The following is a 22,976-nucleotide window of genomic DNA, read 5'->3' as shown; positions in this document are numbered from 1 at the left end:
TTGGATTAGCCAGTTGTTAACATTTTGCCTCCTTTGTTTTACTCTCAAGTGTATGTACTTTTAAAATCCTAAACCATTTGAAAGTTGTGGATCCTGTGATACTTTAATATTTCAGCATGGCTGTTCTAAGAATAAGGACATTCTCTTACATAAACAGAACACTATTATAATACACTTGGAAATTAATAGCTCCATTGTTTAATACCAGTCCATATTTAAAATTCCATTTTCTCCATGATAAATTTTTTTAACATATGGGTGTATGTTTAAATCCAGAATTTAATCCAAGTTCATGCACTGAATTGGGTCGTCTATCTTTTAAAATCTAAGATAGTCTTTCTATCTTTGATTTATAACATTAAGTTTTTTGAAGAACTCGGGCCAATTGTGTGAGAATCTTTCACATTTTGGATTTGTCTCTTTCCTCATTTTGAGATTCAGTTTACCTCTGCAGAGTATAACGTGGGAGACTAATCTAGAAGTTGATCTTGTATATGACAGGGATGCAAACAAAAACCATAGATAGCATCTTGTCAAATATCAGTATTTAACTTGCCTTCAAGTTGGAAGTTTAAAGAACTTTTGAATTCCACCTGTATAATTGCCTCATCTGTATTTACCGAATTTTAAAGCATACCCACCCTTCTTGTGTCTTTGACCTATACATTTTTGCACAGGGTGAAGTTAGGGTAATGTTTCAGTTCTTAAACTGTTTATAAAGAAATGATTTGTAACATCAACATGGTATGCCGGTTAGTAAAGAAATGATTTGTAACATCAACATGGTATGCCCGTTAGGATCACAGACTCTGAAACTAGACTATCTTGATAGAATCTCAGCTCTGCCATTTGAGCAAGTTATTTAACCTCTCTGTGCCTCTATTTCCCTATCATAATGGGAACTAATATTAATATCTACCTGAAGGTTGTTGGGAGGATTAAATGTACTATTGTATGTAAAGCATTAAGAATGATTCCTGGCATATAATAGGTATGGTTTAAGTGTTAGTGGTGGTTATCATAGAATAGTTGTTGTTTTGGCAATGACAAAGGAATGAAGTACATGCACAAAAGAAATGAATTCTCCAGGAACTTATAGCTGAGGGAAGTGGAAGTAGTATAGTGGTAAAAATCATGGGCTTTAGAGTTAGACATGCTTATATTCATATTCTAGTTATGCCCCCTTTGCTTTGTGGTTTAAGCAAGCCACGTAATCCCTCTGAAATTCACTTTCTTTTACCTATGAACCAGGAGTCACAATATTTTACAGAGTTGTTATGAAGATTAAATGAGATAATGTATAAAGTGCTTGGCCCAGAGTAGATGCTAAAAAATGAGAGTGCTCTCTGACACTTTTGACCCTCCATTCCACTTTTGGGCAGTTGATTTCTTGTATACTCTTGTATGCATTTGTTTGCAATTACAGAACTTTTAAAATTCTTTCCATTTGCTAACAGCAGAATAAACAGCAGCTGTTTAATTGGATACACCTTGAAAAGTGTGTTGTCAGCTGTTTTCCCCCTCTTCTGTTTGCTCTTTTGGGTTACTTCTCTTATTACTAGGACCAAGATGGTAAACATTGTTAATAGGTCATAGAATTGAACTGAGCTGTAGTCTCAAAATCCTTTTTCACAGTATTCCATGTAGCTACAATCAGTTCATCAGACTTCATACAGTAGTGAAATCCTCTCTGCCTTAGAGCTTTCTAGAAGAAACGTTTACAGGGTAATCAAAATAGTAACTGGACTGCCTATTTAATACTGTCTTGAGATGTGGGCTTGTCAAACCTTATGACAAAGCAGAGTGGTCTTAGAGCATTTTCTATCAGATGCTTATCTATATTATAACATTCTTACATAATGTGGGCATATTTAGACACCTTCTGGAGGAGGTGCAATAATTGTAAGAATATAATGCAATGACTGTAATGCAAAGATTACCATTCAGTGACTCAAACAGGAGTATGCATCAGAATCAGCTGGAATGTGGTCTTAAAAATACTCATGCTCTAGGCCTCACCCCATATTTATTGAATCATAGACCTTAACATAAGCATTTCTTAAAGTACCCCCAAATGATTCTACTATTTATATCACTGGTTAAAAACAATTAGATACTGGCAAGAGTATAAAGAAGAAGATATCTTCACACGCTATTGGTACGAATGTAAATTGCTATAGTACAGCCTATAGCACAGTTTTGTAGTAGCTATCAAATTTTCAAATCTGTAGCCTAGGAGTACATATATGTACAAAGAAATAGTTTCAAGAAGATTTTCTGTAGAGCTGTTTATAATGTCAAGCAGCTATGAACAACTAAATGACTGTCAGTACACAAATGGTTAAATACGTTATGGTAGATATCACAGTTGTTTACTGTGCAACCATTTAAAGAATGAAGTATGTATGAAAATGATCTTATACATGTTGATGTAGGAAGATATCTAGGATATATTAAGTTTAATAAGCGAGTCACCACTTACAATAAAAACCTTATTTTTAAAGTTTTACATGTAAATATATAAAGATTTAAGAGAATACCAAATGAAGTGTTTATAGTGGTTATTCATGACAGGAGAATGGGAACAATGGAGGAGGAGAGCAATAGGCATTTTACTTTTGTATTTAAAATACTTGGAATAAGATTTTATTATTTTTGTGATAACAAAAAGAACCACTGGACAGAACATGGATGATTTAAAGGAAGCTCTGTGGAACCTAATTTATATGTATCAGGACCCTGCTTATACTGCGAATATTTAGGTTTAACCTGAGAATTAAAATCTCTTAACTTGGGAAACAGAAAGGAATGTCAAGACTATTTTGCATGTTTACAAAGAGGATAAAATTCGTTATTAAAGTTATTGTAAAAGTAATTAAGAGTTTCAAACATATAAGCATTTAAGATGAAGAGTATTTGCCCTGTATCAGAATTATATTGGCTACATGTTTTAAAAATATTTAGTGTCTGTGCATATATGGATATGAAAATTGAGTTTAGAATATTTTAGTTTAATCCTTTTTCAGAGAGTCTCAAATTCTGGATTTTGTTGATTGTATCCCTATGATTAGCTTCTAGCAGATGAGGATATTAACACCTTTTAATCTCCTCTTTTAAAACTTTAGGCCCGATGAAAGAAAGGGAAAGTTAAGGATGCTGGAGCAGAACAATGGATTTCTCTTTCTCTTTCATGCAAGGGATCATGGGAAACACAATTCAGCAACCACCTCAACTCATTGACTCCGCCAACATTCGTCAGGAGGATGCCTTTGATAACAACAGTGACATTGTTGAAGATGGTGGCCATACACCATACGAAGCTACCTTGCAGCAAGGCTTTCAGTACCCACCTACAACAGAAGATCTTCCTCCACTCACAAATGGCTATCCACCTTCAATCAGCATGTATGAAACTCAAACCAAATACCAGTCATATAACCAGTATCCCAATGGGTCAGCCAATGGCTTTGGTGCAGTTAAAAACTTTAGCCCCACTGACTATTACCATTCAGAAATTCCAAACACAAGACCACATGAAATTCTGGAAAAACCTTCTCCTCCACAACTACCACCACCTCCTTCGGTACCACAAACTGTGATTCCAAAGAAGACTGGCTCACCCGAAATTAAACTAAAAATAACCAAAACTATCCAGAATGGCAGGGAATTGTTTGAGTCTTCCCTTTGTGGAGACCTTTTAAATGAAGTACAAGCAAGTGAGCACACCAAGTCAAAGCATGAAAGCAGAAAAGAAAAAAGGAAAAAAAGTAGCAAGCATGACTCATCTAGATCTGAAGAGCGCAAGTCACACAAAATCCCCAAATTAGAACCAGAGGAACAAAGTGTAAGTTGAAACATCTTTTTGAAAAATTCTGTAATATTTCACATTTACTGGAAGTCTTAGGGATTTTTCAGTTTTTATCTCTTGAAATATAAATCTTTCTGATAACTTCTAATCCGTAGCAAGGAGCTTAGGATATTATAATAGGTGCTGAGTAAATATTTATTGAATAAATGAATGGACATCATTAGAGTGAAGCAATATTTTAAAAACATGGCACTAAAAATCTTGTTACTATGTTTCTTTGAATAATATCTTCACTTTATTTGCTTCTAATGAACCTGTCTCTAAAGATGAAGGACAAAGAAGATAATTATATCTTTTTTATTAGTATTTTAGACCAACTTTTGCCAGTAGAGCTTGATGTAACACTACTAGTGTGTTTGGTACTGAATAACCTGAAGTAATAGAGGAACTCTTTTTATTAAACTAAGAGTTAGTATTCATATATATATATATATATATACATATATAGACTAAAATTTCAGGTAGAATTTTTATAAGAGTCATCTTTCATAGGTAATTTAAGATGCATGCTGCTGAAAAAAATTTTTTTTAATTTTGCTTTTCAGTTGATTGGTTTAAACCAGGATCCAGACAAAGGCCATACGTTGCATCTAGTAGACAGATTTCTTAGGACTCCTTAAATCTACATGTTTCCCTCACCTCTTTTTTTCTTCCAGTGTATTTATTAGAGAAGCTGGGTTTGTCTTTCAGAGAGTCCCATGTTCTGAATTTTGTTGATCACATCCCTGTGGCATCATTGAACATGTTCTTCTGTCCCTATGTTTCGTGTAAACTAGTAGTTAGGTCTAGAGACTTGCTTGGGTCTAAATTTTCAGTTCATATTTATTCAAACTCTTTGTTTTAGTAATCAGTGTTACACGCCAGTGGAAGGAACCAAGATAATACCTAATCTTATGATCCTCCATGTGGCTTGGGCACCTGCAGTCATGATTTTTTTTTTTCGTGTGTTTATTTTTTATTCCTATCCATCTACCTCCTCCCCTTTGGCAACCATCAGCATGTTCTCTATATTTATGGTCTGTTTCAGTTTTGTTTTGTTTATACATTTGTGTTTTCAGATTCCACATATAAGTGAGATCATATGTTATTTGTCTTTGTCTAATTTATTTCACTTAGCATAATATCCTCTAGGTCCATCCATATTGTCACAAATGGCAAGATTTTATTCTTTTTTATTGCTGAATAACATTTTATTATATATAAACACACATCTTCATTCATCTATTGATGAACATTTAGGTTGCTTACATATCTTGGCTATTAATAGTAATGCTACGGTGAACATAGAAGGGGTGCATATATCTTTTTGAATTAGTGTTTTTGCTTTCTTTGGATAAATACCCAGACTGGAATTGCTGAATTGTATGGCAGCTTTATTTGTAATTTTTTGAGGAACGTTCATACCATTTTCCATAGTGGCTGCACTAATGTAATGATGGGTCAACAGGGTGTAAGGGTTCCTTTTTCTTACATCCTTGCCAACACTTATCATTTGTTGCTTTATTGATGATGGCTGTTCTGACAGATGTGAAGTGATATCTCATTAATTTTAATTTACATTCTCTGATGATTAATGCTGTTGAGCATCTTTTCATATACCTGTTGGCCATCTTTATGACCTCTTTGGAGAAATGTCTGTTCTGATCCTCTGCCCATTTTTTTAATTGGATTGTTTGGGGGGGTTTAAAAAATTTAGGGGGTCTATGGCCATGCTACCCTGATAAAGCCCAATCCCATTTGATCTGGGAAGCTAAGGAGGGTTGGGCCTGGTTAGTACTTGGATGGGAGACCACCTAGGAAGACCAGGCGCTGTAGATGTAAAAAATTAAAAAAATTAAAAAAAAAAAAAAGGATTATATGCTGTCAAAGTCCTTGCAGTATGTGAGGTCAACCAATGATTGCCTTGCCTAAAAAAATAAAATTAAATAAAAAAATTTTGGTGTTAAGTTATATGAGTTCTTTATGTATTTTGAACATTAAGCCTTCTCTGATATCTTCTCCCATTTAGTAGGTTGTTTTTTCATTTTATTGATGGTTTCCTTCGCTGTGCAAAAGCTTTAATTTGGTGTAGTCCCACTTGTTTATTTTTTCTTTTGTTTCCCTTTTTGAGGAGATACATCCAAAAAGATATTACTAAGAGTGATGTCAAAGAGCTCACTGCCTCTGTTTTCTTCTAGGCTTTTTAAATATCTCTGAGGTTTCAGTATGAATTTTCTTAATAGGTATGTAATAAGTCAATTCTAGCTTGAATGAAGAGTTTTTAGTTAGTATTCTAATACATGATATGAATTGAAGATGTTTTCCAGACACTGATTTGGGAACAAATGAATATCTATTACCTGGTATGCCTGAATAAGTTAATTTGTTATTCTCCATTCAGAGAAATATTTACTTTTTGCCAACTCACCTTTTCCTTAGTAGCCGGATTCTAGTACTTCATATAATTCGAATATGATCTTTTTCTGGAGCAAAGATCACACTGGTTCTAACACTCTCACAAGTCCCAGTATTATATTTCAATATGTTTTTCTCATTTTTCTATAATTTTATTATTTATTCATTTAACAGATGTCAGTTGAGTACCTGCTGTGTGATAGACATTTTCCTCAGAGTTGAAAAGTAAAGACTTTTATTTACAGGATGCTTCTCTTCTAATAAGAGGAGCCAGAAAATACATACATACATACGTTTGTATGTAACGTGCATATAAGTTCAGATAGTGTTAAGTATATAAAAGAATAATATAAAACTTGGTCATGAGATAAAGAGTAATCAGGGACACTATAGCTATTATAATGTCTTAGTTCTATAAGAACCGTAAAATTAATCTGAAATGAAGGCTTGGGAACTAAATGGTTTTTGAAATGCCTTTTAATTATTAAATGTCATTTAGTATATGCCCCCCACACACACACACATACAGAACTTAGCTCACATAGTAACTTATACTGACTATTAAGTAAACGAATAAATGGAAGGAGAGAAGTTAACTTTTTTCACTCCAGGTACATTCACTGTAGCATTTCTTTTCTAGACCTAAAGTGAAGACACATGTGATAACCTTTGGGAATCGCAAAAATGCACAAAACCTGAATTTGATTTTAGCTTAGTTCCTGAGAACTGTCTTGCTGGCCTGTCTTGCTTTTGCTCTAGAAAATCTGGCAAATAGGAGAATATCTAGGTTTACTTATTAGGCTAAACTTTTTGCCTTTGCTGATAAAATTTACTAAAAATATATTTCAAAATAGAAATAGGGCTGGAAGCAATGCGAAGCAGGATAAAAGTCTTTTTCATATCTACTTTTTGCTTTTCTGGAATCTAGGAAAAAATTCAGTGCAATGATATTTCTAGTAGTCACTTTGCAGGGCGATTTTAAAGCCAATTCTATTTGTTATCTGCTATGCCTGGCTCTTTATGTCACTTATACCTTTAGTTAACTGTTAGAATGGTTAGACATAATTTAAGAATTTTGGTTTATTTTCTTTTTTTAGTAAATCATGAGACATAATTTAATATTGAATTATTTAGGATCTTACAATATCTTTAGGTAAAGGAATGTCAATTTGACTGAAGGTATAGCTGTAGAAAGTGGCACTGATTGCACTAAATATTACCAAGAGCATTTCCTGAAATGGACAGAAGTTAACTTTGTGCACTCCACATACATTTTGAGGGAAATCACATTTTTGTTTCTCTCTCACTCACTCCTCCCTCTCCCTTCCTTCCTCCCTGCCTTCTTTCTCCCTACAGCCTTTTCCCCTACTCCCACCTTTATCCCTCTTTCTTCCTTCCCTCTCATTTCTTTCAAAGAAATAGTGAAGAGTTAAGTTCTCATTAGTTGAATTTTGATTAATTAAAATTTTATCACACAAGGGGGCAATTATAAGCTTAAGCGATGGGTACTTTAAAAGTTGTACTTTATTCTGATAATAGAACCTGAAAGCTAGAACTACCAAGGCCCTTGTTTGTTGTTAGTGTCTTGCTAAGCTATACAGACGGTTAGTGATGTGCACAAGTTTATGTTTTGTAACCTTATATATATTTTTTATTGCATTTCCTTAACTTGAGCAACATCTATTTTGCTTCTTTCAGCACAGCTTTTTTTTTAATGTTTTAATTTTTGATACCTTTGCACCTCCTGGTTTTCACCAGGGGTTCAAGCCCTTGGTGTTGAGCATTATGGAGGGCTTAGAAGTAAAAGAGAAGCCCGAGTGCGCTGACACTACTGGACAGCTCCTTTCCCCCAGTACCTTAGCAAAGCATAAGGAGAGCTGTGTGCCTGGAGGGAAAGCTTGGAATGATTGTCCTCAAGCTGGATATATACATATACATATCTCTCCACTCCTAGATTCTTTTTTAGCAAACAAAATCTCACTTCAGGATTTCACTCACTACTGTTTCTTTTCTTTTTTCTTAGTGTTTGTTTGATCTACAAGTATTTCCTCCTATTTCTGAGCCGTTTGGCCTTCTAAAGAGTGGCTGTTATTTGGAACAATCTAAGTATACCTTCTCAACAATGACGATGTGTCCAAATGTCTAAGCAGCAGGAGACCTGAGATCACTACTGAAATTGTATATTTTTTAAAGCTGCTTTAGCTGTTTTTCCTCCCACCAAATTAGAAACACGTGGCAGTGTTTCTGCATTTCTTCCTCCTTGGCAGGTGTAATGCCTCAGGCATGTGAGTGTAGGCCTTGTTCAAACTGTTGGTCTTTCACCAGCACCTCTGGGCTTATCCACTAAGGCTAGTTTCATTAACTCTTAGCTTGCCATTTTTGCTTATAAAAAGCTGAATAACTGGCTTGGTCCCATTAGCACCAAGTTTAAGATTATATTTGGTTCTCTAGCCTCAAGAGTATTAGGTCTTAAAATTCTTAGAAACTGTTCACATGCAAAATGTTCTTTTGCATAGTTTTTAAGATTACAAATTTAAGCAGTTACTCAAAAAGTAAAAGAAAAACACATTTTATCACCTTAAAAATTTTCTTTTCACCTTAAATGTAGACAAGTTTTTGGTTCTTATAAAGAATATGATTTTGCTCCATGTTTTAAAAATTATTAAGGGTTTGGAATTCTGCCAGGTTTGATGCATATTTTTCATCTTAATTGCTTGGGTTTGAATAAAAGTACTAGAACACATTTTTTGAAAGGAATACTTAGGATAATGTAATTTTATTTTAGCTCTCATCATTTTTTTTTTCCTGTTTATGAAACTTCCTGTAATTCTTTCCTGGAATATAGGTCTTTCTATGTGGAATTCACTGAAAATGGAAAAAAGTGGTATATACCCATAAAATCCTAAGTTTAAAATTAAGATGACTCTAACACTTAGGAGAGCTAAGTCACTGTCATCTTTTTCTGGTGTTTTCTCTTCCTAAAGCAACACAATTAGTACCAGAAAAAGGTATTTTCTGTCCTTACTTGATTTTAATCTCTTTTAAGCTTATCTATCCGTTGAACAACTAAAGGAAAATGGATTTTCTACCCAGGTGCAGTTAATCTGTTGGCATTTTCTGACTCTTTATTTTTCTTAACCTTTTAACTTCTGTTCACCATCTCATCTTATAAACTTCTTCAGTGGTGTTTATGTTTATGCTGTCTCTTGGTTTACCTCTTAACCTTTCTTTTGAGTTCAAGTTACAGATCTCTAAATTCCAACTAGATAATTCTGTTTTGCTCACGCATTAGCATATTTTACAGTGTATTTTCTCTTTCTGTCATTGCAACATCCTTGACTTCTTTTTCCTTCATTTATTTATATAGTCTTGAAAGCTTAAAATAAATCTTGAGTCTCTTTCTCTCCCTTGCCATTTCTTTTAAAACGATTGTGTAAAAAATTTCAGTTGTATGAAAGTGATTTTGACAGTGTTTCAAGCCAGCCTGAAGGAAATGTGAATAATCTGGAACAAACCAAAATATCAAAAAAATAAAAAATAAAGATAAAGCATTTGAATAATAAATAAGTTTTGAAGAAAATTCTGTCTTTAATTCAGAAAGCAAAATATATTAATGGGCTTCAGACCAGTTCTTACAATAGTAAAATTCTGTTGTTTGGCAAAGATTAGTTACTCCTTATCTAAAAGCGTTAATAGAGATCCCTTACACCCAGACATCATGACCCTATTTTCCTGCTATAGCTTGAGAATGAGAAGTTGAGGTGAAGGCGTAAGTTACATCTGTAGACTGAAGTGAAGCCACCAAATGGACCTATGCAAATGTGAACAGTATATCTAAACTGCTTTATTATTATGCTTGTGATGAGAAAAAAAATTTTTTTTTGAATATTTTTTTTCCTTGCTCAGTGATTATGTCCTATTAGATTAGATATTTTTTATGGTACCACCACAGATGCATCCGACAGAGCTAATTTTGTACCCATCAACAAGTTGCCACTATCTTATTTCACCTGGGCCATTTCCAGTTTTTTCACTAATCTCTTATTAAACATTCTGCTTCCCCTCTTGATCTTTTCCAAAATACTCTCCACATAGCAGCCAACATAATCTTTTAAAAACAAATTGGCGTGTGCTACTTCTCTACCTAATCCTCTTCAGTGGTTTTTCATTGCACTTAAATACTAGGTGCTTGAACATTGCTTACAAGGCCCTTGTAATGTACCCTACCTCAACACTCTCATCTTGTAACCCCTCTCCTCTTTGGGGCAGTTAAGTCAGTTGAAATGGCCTTCTTGAACTTTATACGCCCCCCCCCCTATTTTTTTTAACCTCAAAGACCTCACACATACCACTCCTTTCTGGAATGTTCTTTCCCCTACTTTTTGCTAGACTAACTCCTCTTCCTTTGCTTTTCAGATTTTAATTTACTTTCTCAGAGAGACCTTTCTTGAGCTTCATTTCTAGAGATACACACACATACACACCATTATTTCTTTTTATACACTTACATTGTATTAGTATATGTTTGTGTTTTTAATTGTTTAATGTCTATTCTATCCAGCTGTAAATTCTTTGAGGTCAGCGATCGCAACTGTTTGTTTTACCATTGTATACCCAACTTCTAGAAAAGTGCCTGAAAATTTGTAAGCACTGTTGATTGAATGATACTTGGGTTTTGGAATATTAGTCTGGCTTATTTCCTAACAGTAGATACCTTTTTATAATTTATTTAAGAAAAATTTGTTTTTACAACTATGCTTTAAATGTTTTGAATCAATCAAATGAGAATTTTAAGTCATCTCTAGAATTAGCCATAATTTTTGAGTGGAGTTAAGACCTAATTTGATGGCTTTAGCCCTATTTTTAAGCCATCTTAATTAAATTCTGTTCTTTGACGAGTGAGAAACTTTTCAAAAATAATTTAATACAAAAATAATGAATCTTCTTTCATTGTTTTCCTAATCTTGTTCCCCAGAGATAACTACTCTTATCAGTTTGGTATGCAATATATCAAAAAGTCGAAAGATGTTGGTGGACATATAGATTATAACACGAAATGCTGCTGTAGTTACTATTCCTCTGCTTAGTTGTTCTTCTTTTGTATATTTCTGTAAATAGATTCCTAAAATATGAATGCTAGATTGAAGAGTGTGCATATTTAGAATATTGATAGATAGTTCCAAATTGCTTCCCCAAAGGGTTGTAGGAATTAATTTTTAAATAACATATTTGTGGATTGCATGATTAGAAAAGTAATGTTTGTTATAGTCAATCTGATAAATTAGACAAACACACCAAAAAAATCACTTATTCTAACGTGGTGGTATCTTTCTAGTATTTTTTCTATGCACATTAAAAAAAAATTTATTTTTCCAAGATTGGAATCATACTATACAAACTGCTTTGCAACTTGCTGTTTTTAAGTAACTTTGTCATTTTCTCTTGTCATTTTAAAATTTATATTACTTTACTAGTTGTAGCATAATTTAACAAATGCTACATTTTTTAATAGAAAATATAAATAGCACTTTTGTGCATATTCATGTGTGTGTGTATCTACACGTACTTCTCAGTGCTTTTTTCAGTATACATTTTTAGGAGTGGATTTGCTCAGTTAGAGTCTGAAAATTTAAGACTTTTCATATATTTTGCCAACATGCTCTCCAGAAAAATTTCAAGTTACATCTTACTAGCAATCTCAGAGTGCCCATTTTTCTCTACTCTGATAGGTTTTTTTTTAAAAAAAAAAAATGTAAGAAATTAAGTTTTTAAAGTAATAAAATAAGAAATGAGAGATATAACTATGATGTGGAATAGAAAATTACTGTTAAGATATGGCATGTACTGCCTAAGTTGTATTCATTACTCCTTATGTTATCCAGTTAATAATAAATGTCCTTTATTCTCTTTGTTGTTTAATTTGCTTTGATTCTTTTTGTGTATGCTACTATTCTTTGGTTGCCATTTTTATTCTTTTCATCTATACCTTTTCACATAGATACCAAATGAGAGGGTTGACCCTGTTTCAGAAAAACCAAGAGAAGATCCAGTACTAAAAGAGGAAACCCCAGTGAGTTGCTATACTAAATACTGTCTAATCAAATATGTTATAAGGTGAAAGCAGAGTGATTAGATTATAACACATTTAACACATATTCTTACACAAATTCTTTCAGAAGTTATACTGAAATAAATCTTGGAGCTGGTTTAAGAGGTAGATATTTTCAGTGAATTAATTTCCTTTTCAAAACTATAACCACTTTTAATAGATTATGTGATTTCTAAAGATGCCTTATCAATAATTTGACACCAGAAACCACTAATCCTATTTTTAATATTGGAGTGGGATTTATTAATTATTATCCTCCTCTCATTTTTCTTTTGCTAGTTATGGATAGCAGGTATCAAAGAAAAGTATAAGAATAAAGTTTACACATGTTTAATGTGCTTTGTACATAGTTTCTTTTTACAAATTTCTTTGCTGATGAAGTTTTATGACCATTTCCTATAGGTTCAGCCAATATCTTCTGTTCCAACAACAGAAGTGTCCGCTGGTGTTAAGTTCCAGGTTGGCGATCTCGTTTGGTCTAAGGTGGGAACCTATCCTTGGTGGCCTTGTATGGTTTCAAGTGATCCCCAGCTTGAGGTTCATACCAAAATTAACACAAGAGGTAAGAAAAGGTATAAACAGATATTAACTTAAAGGTTGGGGGGGGAAAATGAATCTTAAATATTATTTATTAATATAAGCATATACACATGATATATACTCTAACACCAAAATATGCATAACTATATCAGTTTTTAATAACCAGTGAAACAATTATGGTCATCTTAACTGTCAGAGAGCCTCTACAATGGATATAGTCCTTGTTTTCCCCTTAAACACCCTGCATTTGTTTTATAATTTCTTTCCTACTTTTTTAAAAAGATCTTAATCTGGCTGAGCTCTCAAGAATTCTAAAATAAAGCAGATAGATAAGTAATAAGATGTATGAGTTTAGTAGACATTTGGTCCAGGCTTATTAGAACATTTTAATTTTATCATTGACTCCTATGGATAGTAATTTTTTAGCCACACAAGTGCTTTTCATCCTGATAAATTTTGTAGGTTGCTTCTTTCATTCATTCCTTTTTTGAATGTGTACATTTACTGAGACATCCTTATAAATCCAGTATGGCATAGAAGTATAAGTTGAATCTAGTTATGTAGCATAGAATCTTACCTCATGAATGTTAATAAATATTAAGAAAAGGTGTGTTCTGACTTTTTTCTACTCCTTTTTCTTGGTTTGACCAAAATATTTACATTAGATTTCTGAGACTGGCATTGCCTAATAGCCAGAGGAAGGTTTGACTTTGGAATTTATTTCTAGATATTTGCTTTGCAAACTCACTTTTGTTACATGTTGAGTTTCTTACTGTCATTGAGGACTTTGCTCCTATTTATTTTTCTATCACTTTAAACATTCTATCTTGGTCCCTGTTCACTACTATGAGGAGAAAAAGTGCTAAGTCTAGCAAGTCAGATTATATTTTCTTATGCAGTCCTCACAGCAGCAATATTATGAAGTAGGTATTATATTTCAGATAAGTATCTTGAGTCTCAAAGAAATCTTATTCTGTAACCTCCAGTATTTTTTTTTTTTAAGTTTTTAAGTTTATTGGGGTAACATTGGTTAATACAATTATATAATTATTAGGTGTACATTATAATTTGACATCTGTACGTTCTCTTGTGTGATTACCACCCAGAGTCCAGTTTCCTTCAGCTGCCATATATTTGATCCCCTTTACCCACTTCACTCTCCCCCGACCTCCTTATATTTGACCCCTTTTATCCTGTCACCTCTTCCCTCCTCCCCCACCCTCTACCCTATGGTAACTACTAGTCCATTGTCCATGTCCCTGAGTCTCTGTATAACTTCCAATTTTAAACACTACTGTATATTTAAGGAAAAGTAGTTGAAGTTATCTGGTCATAATTTACAGAGGTTTGGGGGAGGCAGTCCTAGTTCCTTCTTTATATAATGTTCACAGACTCATAATCTCTGAAGTACTTTACAGGTTTGATAATCTATGATTCTGTGAATGGGAGAAAAAAGAGACAGAGATGTCCCAAGAGGGCCAAACTTTAATAAAAGAATTAATGTCTGTATGTGGTCTGGTACCCCTAGGTGATCTCCTACTTTAGTGCAGGAAAAACTGATTTTGTTTGTATTACTGAGGAAACCAGAAATCTGAGAATTTAGGTTTAAAAAAATGTATAGTCTATTTTAAAATTTCTCTTTTTCTGCAGTAGTCTTTTAAATAATAGCTTTCTTGAGATATGATTTATATACCATAAAATTCACCCTTTTAAAGTGTGCGATTCAGTGATTTCGTGTATATTTAGAGTTGCATGGCCATCATAACCATCTAATTTTAGAACATTTTCATTAACCCAGAAAAGAAATCTCGTATATATTAGCAGTCATTCCTCATTCTTCTCCTTTTCCCCCAGCCCTAAGCAGCCACTAACTACTTTCAGTCTCTATAGATTTAACCTTTTCTGGACATTTCAGAGAAATGGAATCATACTAATATGTGGCCTTTTATGTCTGGCTTATTTCACTTAGCATAATGTTTTACAGATTTATCTATGTTGTAGCATGTATCAGTAACTTCATCTTTTTTTATTGCCAAATAATATTCCATTGTATGGCTGTGTGGTGCAATTTTAAATAAAATAGTTTCCTAACAGTTTTTCTGAAAACCAGAAACATAGCTTAAAACTTAATTTTGTTGATTGTGTTCCACACATGATGGCTTCAAAGCATTTTGTGTTGCTTATTATCTAAACTACTTTAAAATTTATCTTGATTATATGTAGTAATTATTGGTTTCCATATTGTTATTAGCCAGATATTTAGCATTGGAACATGTATTTAATGGTTTTCACACATAAAGGTACAGTTCTTTGAAAGAGCATGTTGAAAGATGTTTGGTTCACATGTCCATTTTAAGTTGTAGTTCCTTGTTTAGGTCTCATTTTTAAGTTTAAAAGTTAAAAACAAGTCTACAGCCTTGCTACCCTGAACAAGCCCAATACTGTTTGATCTTGGAAGCTAAGCAGGGTCGGGCCTGGTTAGTACTTGGATGGAAGACCACCTAGGAAGACCCAGTGCCGTAGGCATAAAAAATAAAAAATAAGGGATTGTAAGCTGACAAGGTCATTGCAGTCTGTGAGGTGTCAACTTAAGGATTGCCTTGCCTAAAAAAAAAAAAAAAAGTTAAAATGATTTTTCTCCTTATAACAATACAAAAATATGTATGGTCAGAAGCTAAAGGTACCCATAATTTCTTCCTCCAAATATTTACGTACTATTAAGAATTTGAAAGCAATTCTTTTCTCTATTTATAATGTAATTAAGAGGTATGAAAATAATAGGTATGAAAATATTTTTACTGAGAATTTTAAATGGTATCACATTACACCTGTTGTAACCTTTAGTTCTAATATATATATATTTTAAGTTTAAACTGGATGGTTTTATAGATGTGCTTATTAATTAAGTTTTTTACTCTTATTTTATGGTTTTCCAGCCAACAGGAAACAAAATGCTAATAAAGAGGCAAATATTGTTTGATTCGTTTTGTCTATAGTAAATGACTTTAACAGAGGAAGAAATTGAAAATAAATATTAAAATGAGATATTATCTATTATTTCTAGTTTTTAGGGATTATCTGTTCGTTTCTGAATAAATAACTGACTTTTGGAAACAGATTATATCCTATGTTCTTGTATCCCACTACTCATTATCCTATCCTCCAAATCACCTATTTGTTTAAATTATATTTCTTTTTTTGTCAGAACTGTTGGACTTTTGATAAACTTTTTGATAAACCTTCTTTTGATTAATTATAATAGAATTTGTGTTTGGCTCTTCTCAGATTAAATGATATGGAAATCCGCGATGTGTGTGTATGTTTCTCTCATAGGATATATTCCATATAAAATTTTAATCTGGTTTCAAAATAATTTCTTAGATCATCTCCTGTTAATATCTAATAAGATGTTAATATCTAATAAGATGTAATCGGTTTCATATAACTATGTTAGTTCAATTTAAGCTTAATACCACATTTTTCTAGTAGGTATCTACTTGTTATCTTTCCCTAATTGAATTATCTTGGATTCCCCAAGACCTGCTTCTGCGTTTCTCTATTGACTTAAGACTTTTTCTCTAGAGCAGTGTTTTTCAAACTATGTTTTGTGAAGGACTAGTTTTTATTCTTTAAAAAAAATTTTCAGTCTACCATGTACCAATACTTCTGTCAAATAAAATAAAATTAATCATTAGAAGAATGAAAGGTTTCCCTTTCCAAAAAGAAAAAAATATATAGCATAAGATCCCTGATCATGATCCAGATGTCTTAACAACGTCAAATTATCATAGGTTCTAAATGCTCACTTTTCTGTGATTATTTTGTCACAGACTGGCTTATTCTGGGAACTATACTTACTTTCAGAGTAGTACTACTGTAGAGCAACTTTTCAGATGTTTTGATCCGAGAACTACTTTTACTCTTAAAATTTGTGGATTCTTAAGAAACTTTCGTTTACATGGTTAATACCTATTACTATTTAATTTAGAAATTAAATCTGAGAAAATTAAAAAATACTAGTTCATTTTAAAAGAACTCACTGTATATTATCATTATATTCTTATGTAAAATAACTTTTCTCAAAAAAATTAGCGAGAAGAATGATACTGTTTTACATTGTAATAAACCTCTTTAATGTCTGGCTTAAGTGAATACACTTGATCCTTATATCTGCTTCTACTTTTTAATTTGTTATGATTTGCTGTTTTGGTTAAAGTATATGAAATTAATCTGGCCTCACACAGATATGTAGTTAGAAAAGGGAAGAATATTTTAATAGCCTTTTCAGATAATTGGGGGTATACTTCTTTGTTTTTACAGCAAAATTCAACAAGTGATGGGTTAATTACAGTGTGGAATCTGAAATCATGTCGATCAACTTTTTGTACTTTGTTACATTAAAATTCATTGGTTCTGTTTTGCACTTTGAATTGATCTTTTATTGTTCATGATTTTGTTAACATCATGTATTGGCCATTTAAAATATATTGATTTACCAAGTCATACATATCTTCCAAATGTTGAAACTTTTCTTTATAGATATTTTTATAATCACATTAGTATCACCACTTACCTTGTCAGAAAATTCTTGAAGTTATAAGACATCGATGCAGATACTAGTTTTCTTAATTCTAATTTTTTTGCTTGAAAGATCAAATTTTATTATTGACAACAAGTTACGTCAGTTTTTTTGTGTGTTTTTTTTTAAAGTGACAAACTCGTTTTGTTCATTTTTCAAGAAATATCTGCCAGGTGCTCAAGATCAAATAACCATAGTTTTTCTGTCAGTTATTCTTTCAAGTAAAAAGAGTGTTCCATGAAAAAGTACCCAGTTCACCTTGCAGCAACTCAATCACACAAGTACTTTTCCAGCAGATAACTTATGTCATACTTCTATCTGCAGGAGTGTTTTATGCATACTTTCTATTTTGTCACCTAGAATATTAAAAAGACATGTATTCAGAGGTTGAGATTTAGTAAAAATTAATTATTTTTAGTGTTTCATCAAGGACATTAAGTAAAACTGGCTTTTTTTTTTAGACTGCTGATATAATTGATGTCACTCATTGTGTTTATTTGTGCTAAGATGCAGCAGCACTCTTACCCACCATTTCTCCTGCAGTTTTAAGTACAAATGACATGTCATCATAGTGAAGAAGACAAATAACATCTTAGTGTTATATTGAAGGTAGTTTTGACCTCACAGGATCCCTGAAAGAGTCCCAGTGGCCTCTCCTCCTCCACCCCAGCCCTGGTCTGTATACCACATTTTGATATACCTGGAAAAGCTATTTGACCATCACTTGGCTTTTAAAAGACCAAGAAAATATGTTATACATTTTTTAAGGACAAATTTATTTATACACAGATTTGTTTGTACAAATGTTTGAGGGAAATGAAAATAAATTGTATAAGCAAGGTAACAAATCTGGTAATTAGCAGAATTTCTGATTTTCTTTCTCTTAAAACTTGCTGAACTAATTTCAATCATTTGGTGTGATTTTTACAGTAACTATTAGTTGTATAATCGGTAGATGTTGGATTATATCTTTGGATAGTCCAAAACACACAAATTCTAATAATAGGAAACCTGGCTTAGGTTCATGTTTTTGGCAAAGTATATGTGGATGTTTATGTTCTGAAATGGTTAATAAGGATTTTTACTTTTAGGTGCCCGGGAATATCACGTCCAGTTTTTTAGCAACCAGCCAGAGAGGGCATGGGTTCATGAAAAGCGGGTACGAGAGTATAAAGGTCATAAACAATATGAAGAATTACTGGCTGAGGCAACCAAACAAGCCAGTAATCACTCTGAGAAACAAAAGGTAACTGACAACAGGTTAACATTATCAATCAAATATGGTTTTTAAAGGACTTTATAATTTAGTGGAACTTTTTATACTTGAATTCAGACCATTGTTAGAATGATTTGTTAACTCCTCTAAGTCTAGTTTTAATAATTTAAGTTTATCCATAAGTTTTATCATATAAACATTACCATACTATTAAAAACTATCTGCTTAATACAACGTTGGATTCTGTTTCGAATTGAATTAATGTACATAAGTCTAGTAGATGCTAGTGTGATGTGGATTTTGTCAGGGATTTTTATTTTTCCTATTTCAACATCTTTTCATAATTCTCCTTTACTCTTATTTAGCAAAAGTTTTTATGAAAGTAGATTTTAAAATATTTAGTGAGCACCTACTATAAGACAGGCAGGCACTATTTTTAAGCATTTTATATATATTCATTTAATCTTCATAACAACTTAAATGAGGTAGATACTGTTCTTGTTTCTACAGGTGAAGAAATTGAGGGACAGAAAGTTTAACTGGTTCAACCAGGGTCACACAAGTGATGGAACCAAGAAATATGTTTGATGTAGTGGTGGATATTTTAGACTTTTGACATGAACTCTTGATACTCTTATCTGGTTGAGACTTTTAAACTCAACTGATTTTAGTGTGAATCTCTTGATTCAGAAATTTGTTATATTTTTACACTTTGAAAGCTAAATTTAATCACAGTATTTTGATTAATTTTATCAGACTTAACATTTTACAGATTTATACATCAATGTTTGACATAAACTATACAATCTCAGAGTTTCATTAGCTAATTCCTGGCTACCTCAGTCTAACCCCCTGGATAATTTCTAATTGCTGTGGTCATCTCACATACCTTTATATAAAATTTTCTTATCTATCTTGGCAATCGTAAATCTTGTGATCAACTCTGGACATAGAGACCTATGGAGACTGCGATTCAGTTTATTTCAGGTTTATTTTTTTCTGTCATACATTCCTGCTTTGCTTTGTCTTGTCAATTTATATTTATTATATATTTATATAATAAATTATGTATTTATATATATTTATTCTTCAGGACTCTCTTAATTCTGCCCCTGTTTGCATTATACTACAAACTAGCAGAACAATGCTGAAAACATTGTTAGCTTGGTGATCTCTGTAGCACCCTGGAGCTTTAGGGTATCATTCTTAACCTTCGTGTTTTACTAGCGGCTAAAAGCAATCATTTCTGTAATCTTTCTTCTCTTTGTCTTTATTACTGCTAGTTTTTTATGAATATGATGTAAGAAGGCTGACTCCCTCTTTAAGGAACTTGTCCAGCAGAGTGGTCAACAAAAGATGTGTAAGAACGTAGACCTGCGTGTCATCTGATAGTAATACTGATTTATCACAGTTATGGAATTAGAACATTTCATTTATTTGAAGAATTTGAAGATATTTATGTATACCTGGAAAGATGACAGGTTCACGTGGGAAATACTATTTGTTGAAAGGTACTTGTTAGATTAAAGTGTGTCCAATAAAGCCTTTATCTCTTTTTAAAGATTCGGAAACCTCGACCACAGAGAGAACGTGCTCAATGGGATATTGGCATTGCCCATGCGGAGAAAGCATTGAAAATGACCCGAGAAGAAAGAATAGAACAGTATACTTTTATCTATATTGATAAACAGCCTGAGGAGTCTTTATCTCAAGCAAAAAAGAACGTTGCCTCCAAAACTGAAGTTAAAAAAACCCGGAGACCGAGATCAGTGCTAAATACCCAGACAGAACAGACCAATGCAGGTGAGGTGGCCTCCTCACTATCAAGTACTGAAAATCGGAGGCATAGCCAAAGGCGGCACATGAGTGCTGAAGAGGAAGAACCACCTCCTGTTAAAATCGCCTGGAAAACAGCAGCAGCAAGGAAATCCTTACCAGCTTCCATTACAATGCACAAAGGGAGCCTGGATTTGCAGAAGTGTAATATGTCTCCAGTTGTGAAAATTGAACAAGTGTTTGCTCTTCAGAATGCTACAGGAGATGGGAAATTTATTGATCAATTTGTTTATTCAACGAAGGTACCTCCTTTTTTCATTTTTTTTTTCCCCGAAACGATATTTAGTAAGTGGTCAACCTTGGCATTTAAAAAAACACGAGGTCATAATTTAAATACCGTTATTATCCACCGCATTTGAAATATACAGCCAGTTTACTCTGTTTAAGATGGGGCAAAAAAAGACAGGCAAAAGGCTATTTTTCCTTCTTTTTCCTCTCTTTTGTAATAGCCCCATCTGTACTAGATTAATTCTGAGCTGTGCAGCCAAAATTGAACCTAGCTCCCTAAAGTCATGGGAAAAAAGTGGGCACTTTGCCTGTTTCTATTTTGTATAGTTAGTATTTCTTAGTTGAAAAATGTGCTTATAAAATCATTTTTGTCAGTTATCTGAATTAACCATTATAGTAATTATACTTACTGATCTGTTTAGTTTTATCAGAAATTTTGTTAGGCGTAGGTAGGCTTGGGATAGATAATGTATTTTAGAGAAATACCAGAACTGTGTTAGTTCTTTAACAGTTAACTGTGATGATAGCTTTGGTATGGGGTGAAAATAACCTTTTCAAAAACGTCTCTGTCAGCCAGCCCTTGGCCTCCATTTAGGGCACTTATTTTTTAACTTTGAAAACTTTAGAACTCTCATAATATTTGTATTTCTTATTCTGTGGATCTCTTCACTACCCCTCTTGCCCCCACCCAATACCACAATTGTGGGCTTATAAATTCAATTTAGTGGTACCTCATGGATGTGTACTTTTAAAGAATTCTGTATTTCCTACCATTGTCATGGCACATTAAAATGTAAATGTAGCTGTGCCTTATTAGTAATATATTTTCCTAGAGAGAAGTGTAAGGGTCCTTTTTTAACCTGTTTCTGCCTGTAGGTTCAACTGATTTCATTAAGACTAAGCTACTTGGAAAAACTTTAGTTACAGTCCCTACTTGATTCTGCTGATAACTTCGAATAGCAATGAATACTCTATATCATTTTTTAATGCAAATTGGCTCCATTCTTGGAGCTAATTTTTACCCGCTTTTAGATGCACAAATCAAACTTTTGTCACCCCCTCTTCAAAGAGTACTATTTAAATGAAATTTGAAATAAGGCTAACCTTTTATAAATGAAGGCTTTAAAAATACTTTTATAAGTCACATTATTTTATTGCATTATAAATACTTCAAATGAAACAGAATTGTAATTGTACCTGTTTTCTGTCTGCTCCAAATTGTTTATTGGGTATACATTTTGGTCACCATGAATGGCATATTTTTGTACCTATGTATGTTTTTATCTTTCAATATGTGTTTACATTTTTATCTATGTAGTAGAGTACTTTACCAAATGAAAATGACTAGAGTTCTCTTACTGAGGTATGAATAAAATGAGAGACTATTCAGACCAGAAAATGCTTTGTTTTTTGAGAGAAAATTATATGATAATCGTTCATTTTTTAGTGATATTCATCATCTAGACTTAGACAAATACTTGTTTTCTACATAATCTCATTGTACATTTTGAAATATATCCTGATGACTTAATAAAGTTGTTCTGATAATGGCTAAGATAATTAACTGTAATCAAGAGCATATAAAATTCAAGCAAATTATAGACTTAAACTTCTTTATAAGCCAATGATACCATTGCCTGGTAATCAACCTGTTTTTTTCATTTGCATTATTTTGAAGGGAATTGGTAACAAAACAGAAATAAGTGTGAGGGGACAAGACAGACTTATAATTTCTACACCAAACCAGAGAAATGAAAAGGCAACTCAGAATATATCATCTCCTGAAGCAACATCTGGTTCTACAGGTAGGTATAAATGCGGTGTATGTAGATCCATTTCGAGGTTATAGTTCTGTTCTGCTATAACATGGTAGCTATGTTCCTAAGAAACTTTTAGTTATCAAAATCAAATTATGTTTTAAAAAATCAAACTATAAAAGCAGTTATTTCAATAGGAAAGAATGGTTTAGGGGCTAGAGAGCTTATTTATAGTAACAGTTATTTTTCCTATAGGAATTTACGTAATAGCGTTTCATAATAAAAAGAGTATAGTTATAAAATCTACACATATCTTAGATGTACCTTTTGATTATCTCTCTTTGCATGAGAATAACAGCTTTACAGTTTGCAGCACTATTAACACATTCTTGCAGTTTCCTTCTTTATCCCCTATTGGAAACAACTTGGCAGATGCCCATGCTCTTTGT

The 22,976-nt window shown here is 32.8% G+C and overlaps 1 protein-coding gene and 2 pseudogenes across 12 annotated transcripts in view; all 3 read left to right on the top strand.

Moving 5' to 3' along the window:
* NSD3 (nuclear receptor binding SET domain protein 3) overlaps nucleotides 1–22,976 on the top strand; it is a 93,394-nt gene that overhangs the window by 25,183 nt on the left and 45,235 nt on the right. For all 12 annotated transcript variants that reach the window (XM_016155259.2, XM_016155255.2, XM_016155250.2 and 9 more), the window contains 6 exons: nucleotides 3,126–3,844; nucleotides 12,261–12,332; nucleotides 12,774–12,933; nucleotides 18,582–18,736; nucleotides 20,269–20,784; nucleotides 22,449–22,575. In XM_016155259.2, coding sequence (XP_016010745.2) covers nucleotides 3,170–3,844; nucleotides 12,261–12,332; nucleotides 12,774–12,933; nucleotides 18,582–18,736; nucleotides 20,269–20,784; nucleotides 22,449–22,575 — 1,705 coding nt within the window. In that variant the 5' untranslated portion in view covers nucleotides 3,126–3,169. The remainder of the gene's footprint in view (nucleotides 1–3,125; nucleotides 3,845–12,260; nucleotides 12,333–12,773; nucleotides 12,934–18,581; nucleotides 18,737–20,268; nucleotides 20,785–22,448; nucleotides 22,576–22,976) is intronic.
* On the top strand, nucleotides 5,568–5,686 carry LOC118609535 (annotated as a pseudogene).
* On the top strand, nucleotides 15,319–15,437 carry LOC118609835 (annotated as a pseudogene).

This window comes from Rousettus aegyptiacus, unplaced genomic scaffold (genome assembly GCF_014176215.1).
Source record: "Rousettus aegyptiacus isolate mRouAeg1 unplaced genomic scaffold, mRouAeg1.p scaffold_m13_p_11, whole genome shotgun sequence".
Classification (NCBI taxonomy): domain Eukaryota; kingdom Metazoa; phylum Chordata; class Mammalia; order Chiroptera; family Pteropodidae; genus Rousettus; species Rousettus aegyptiacus.
The sequence above is the reverse complement of the archived record's forward strand: the minus strand, read 5'-3'. Positions and strand labels throughout refer to the sequence as shown.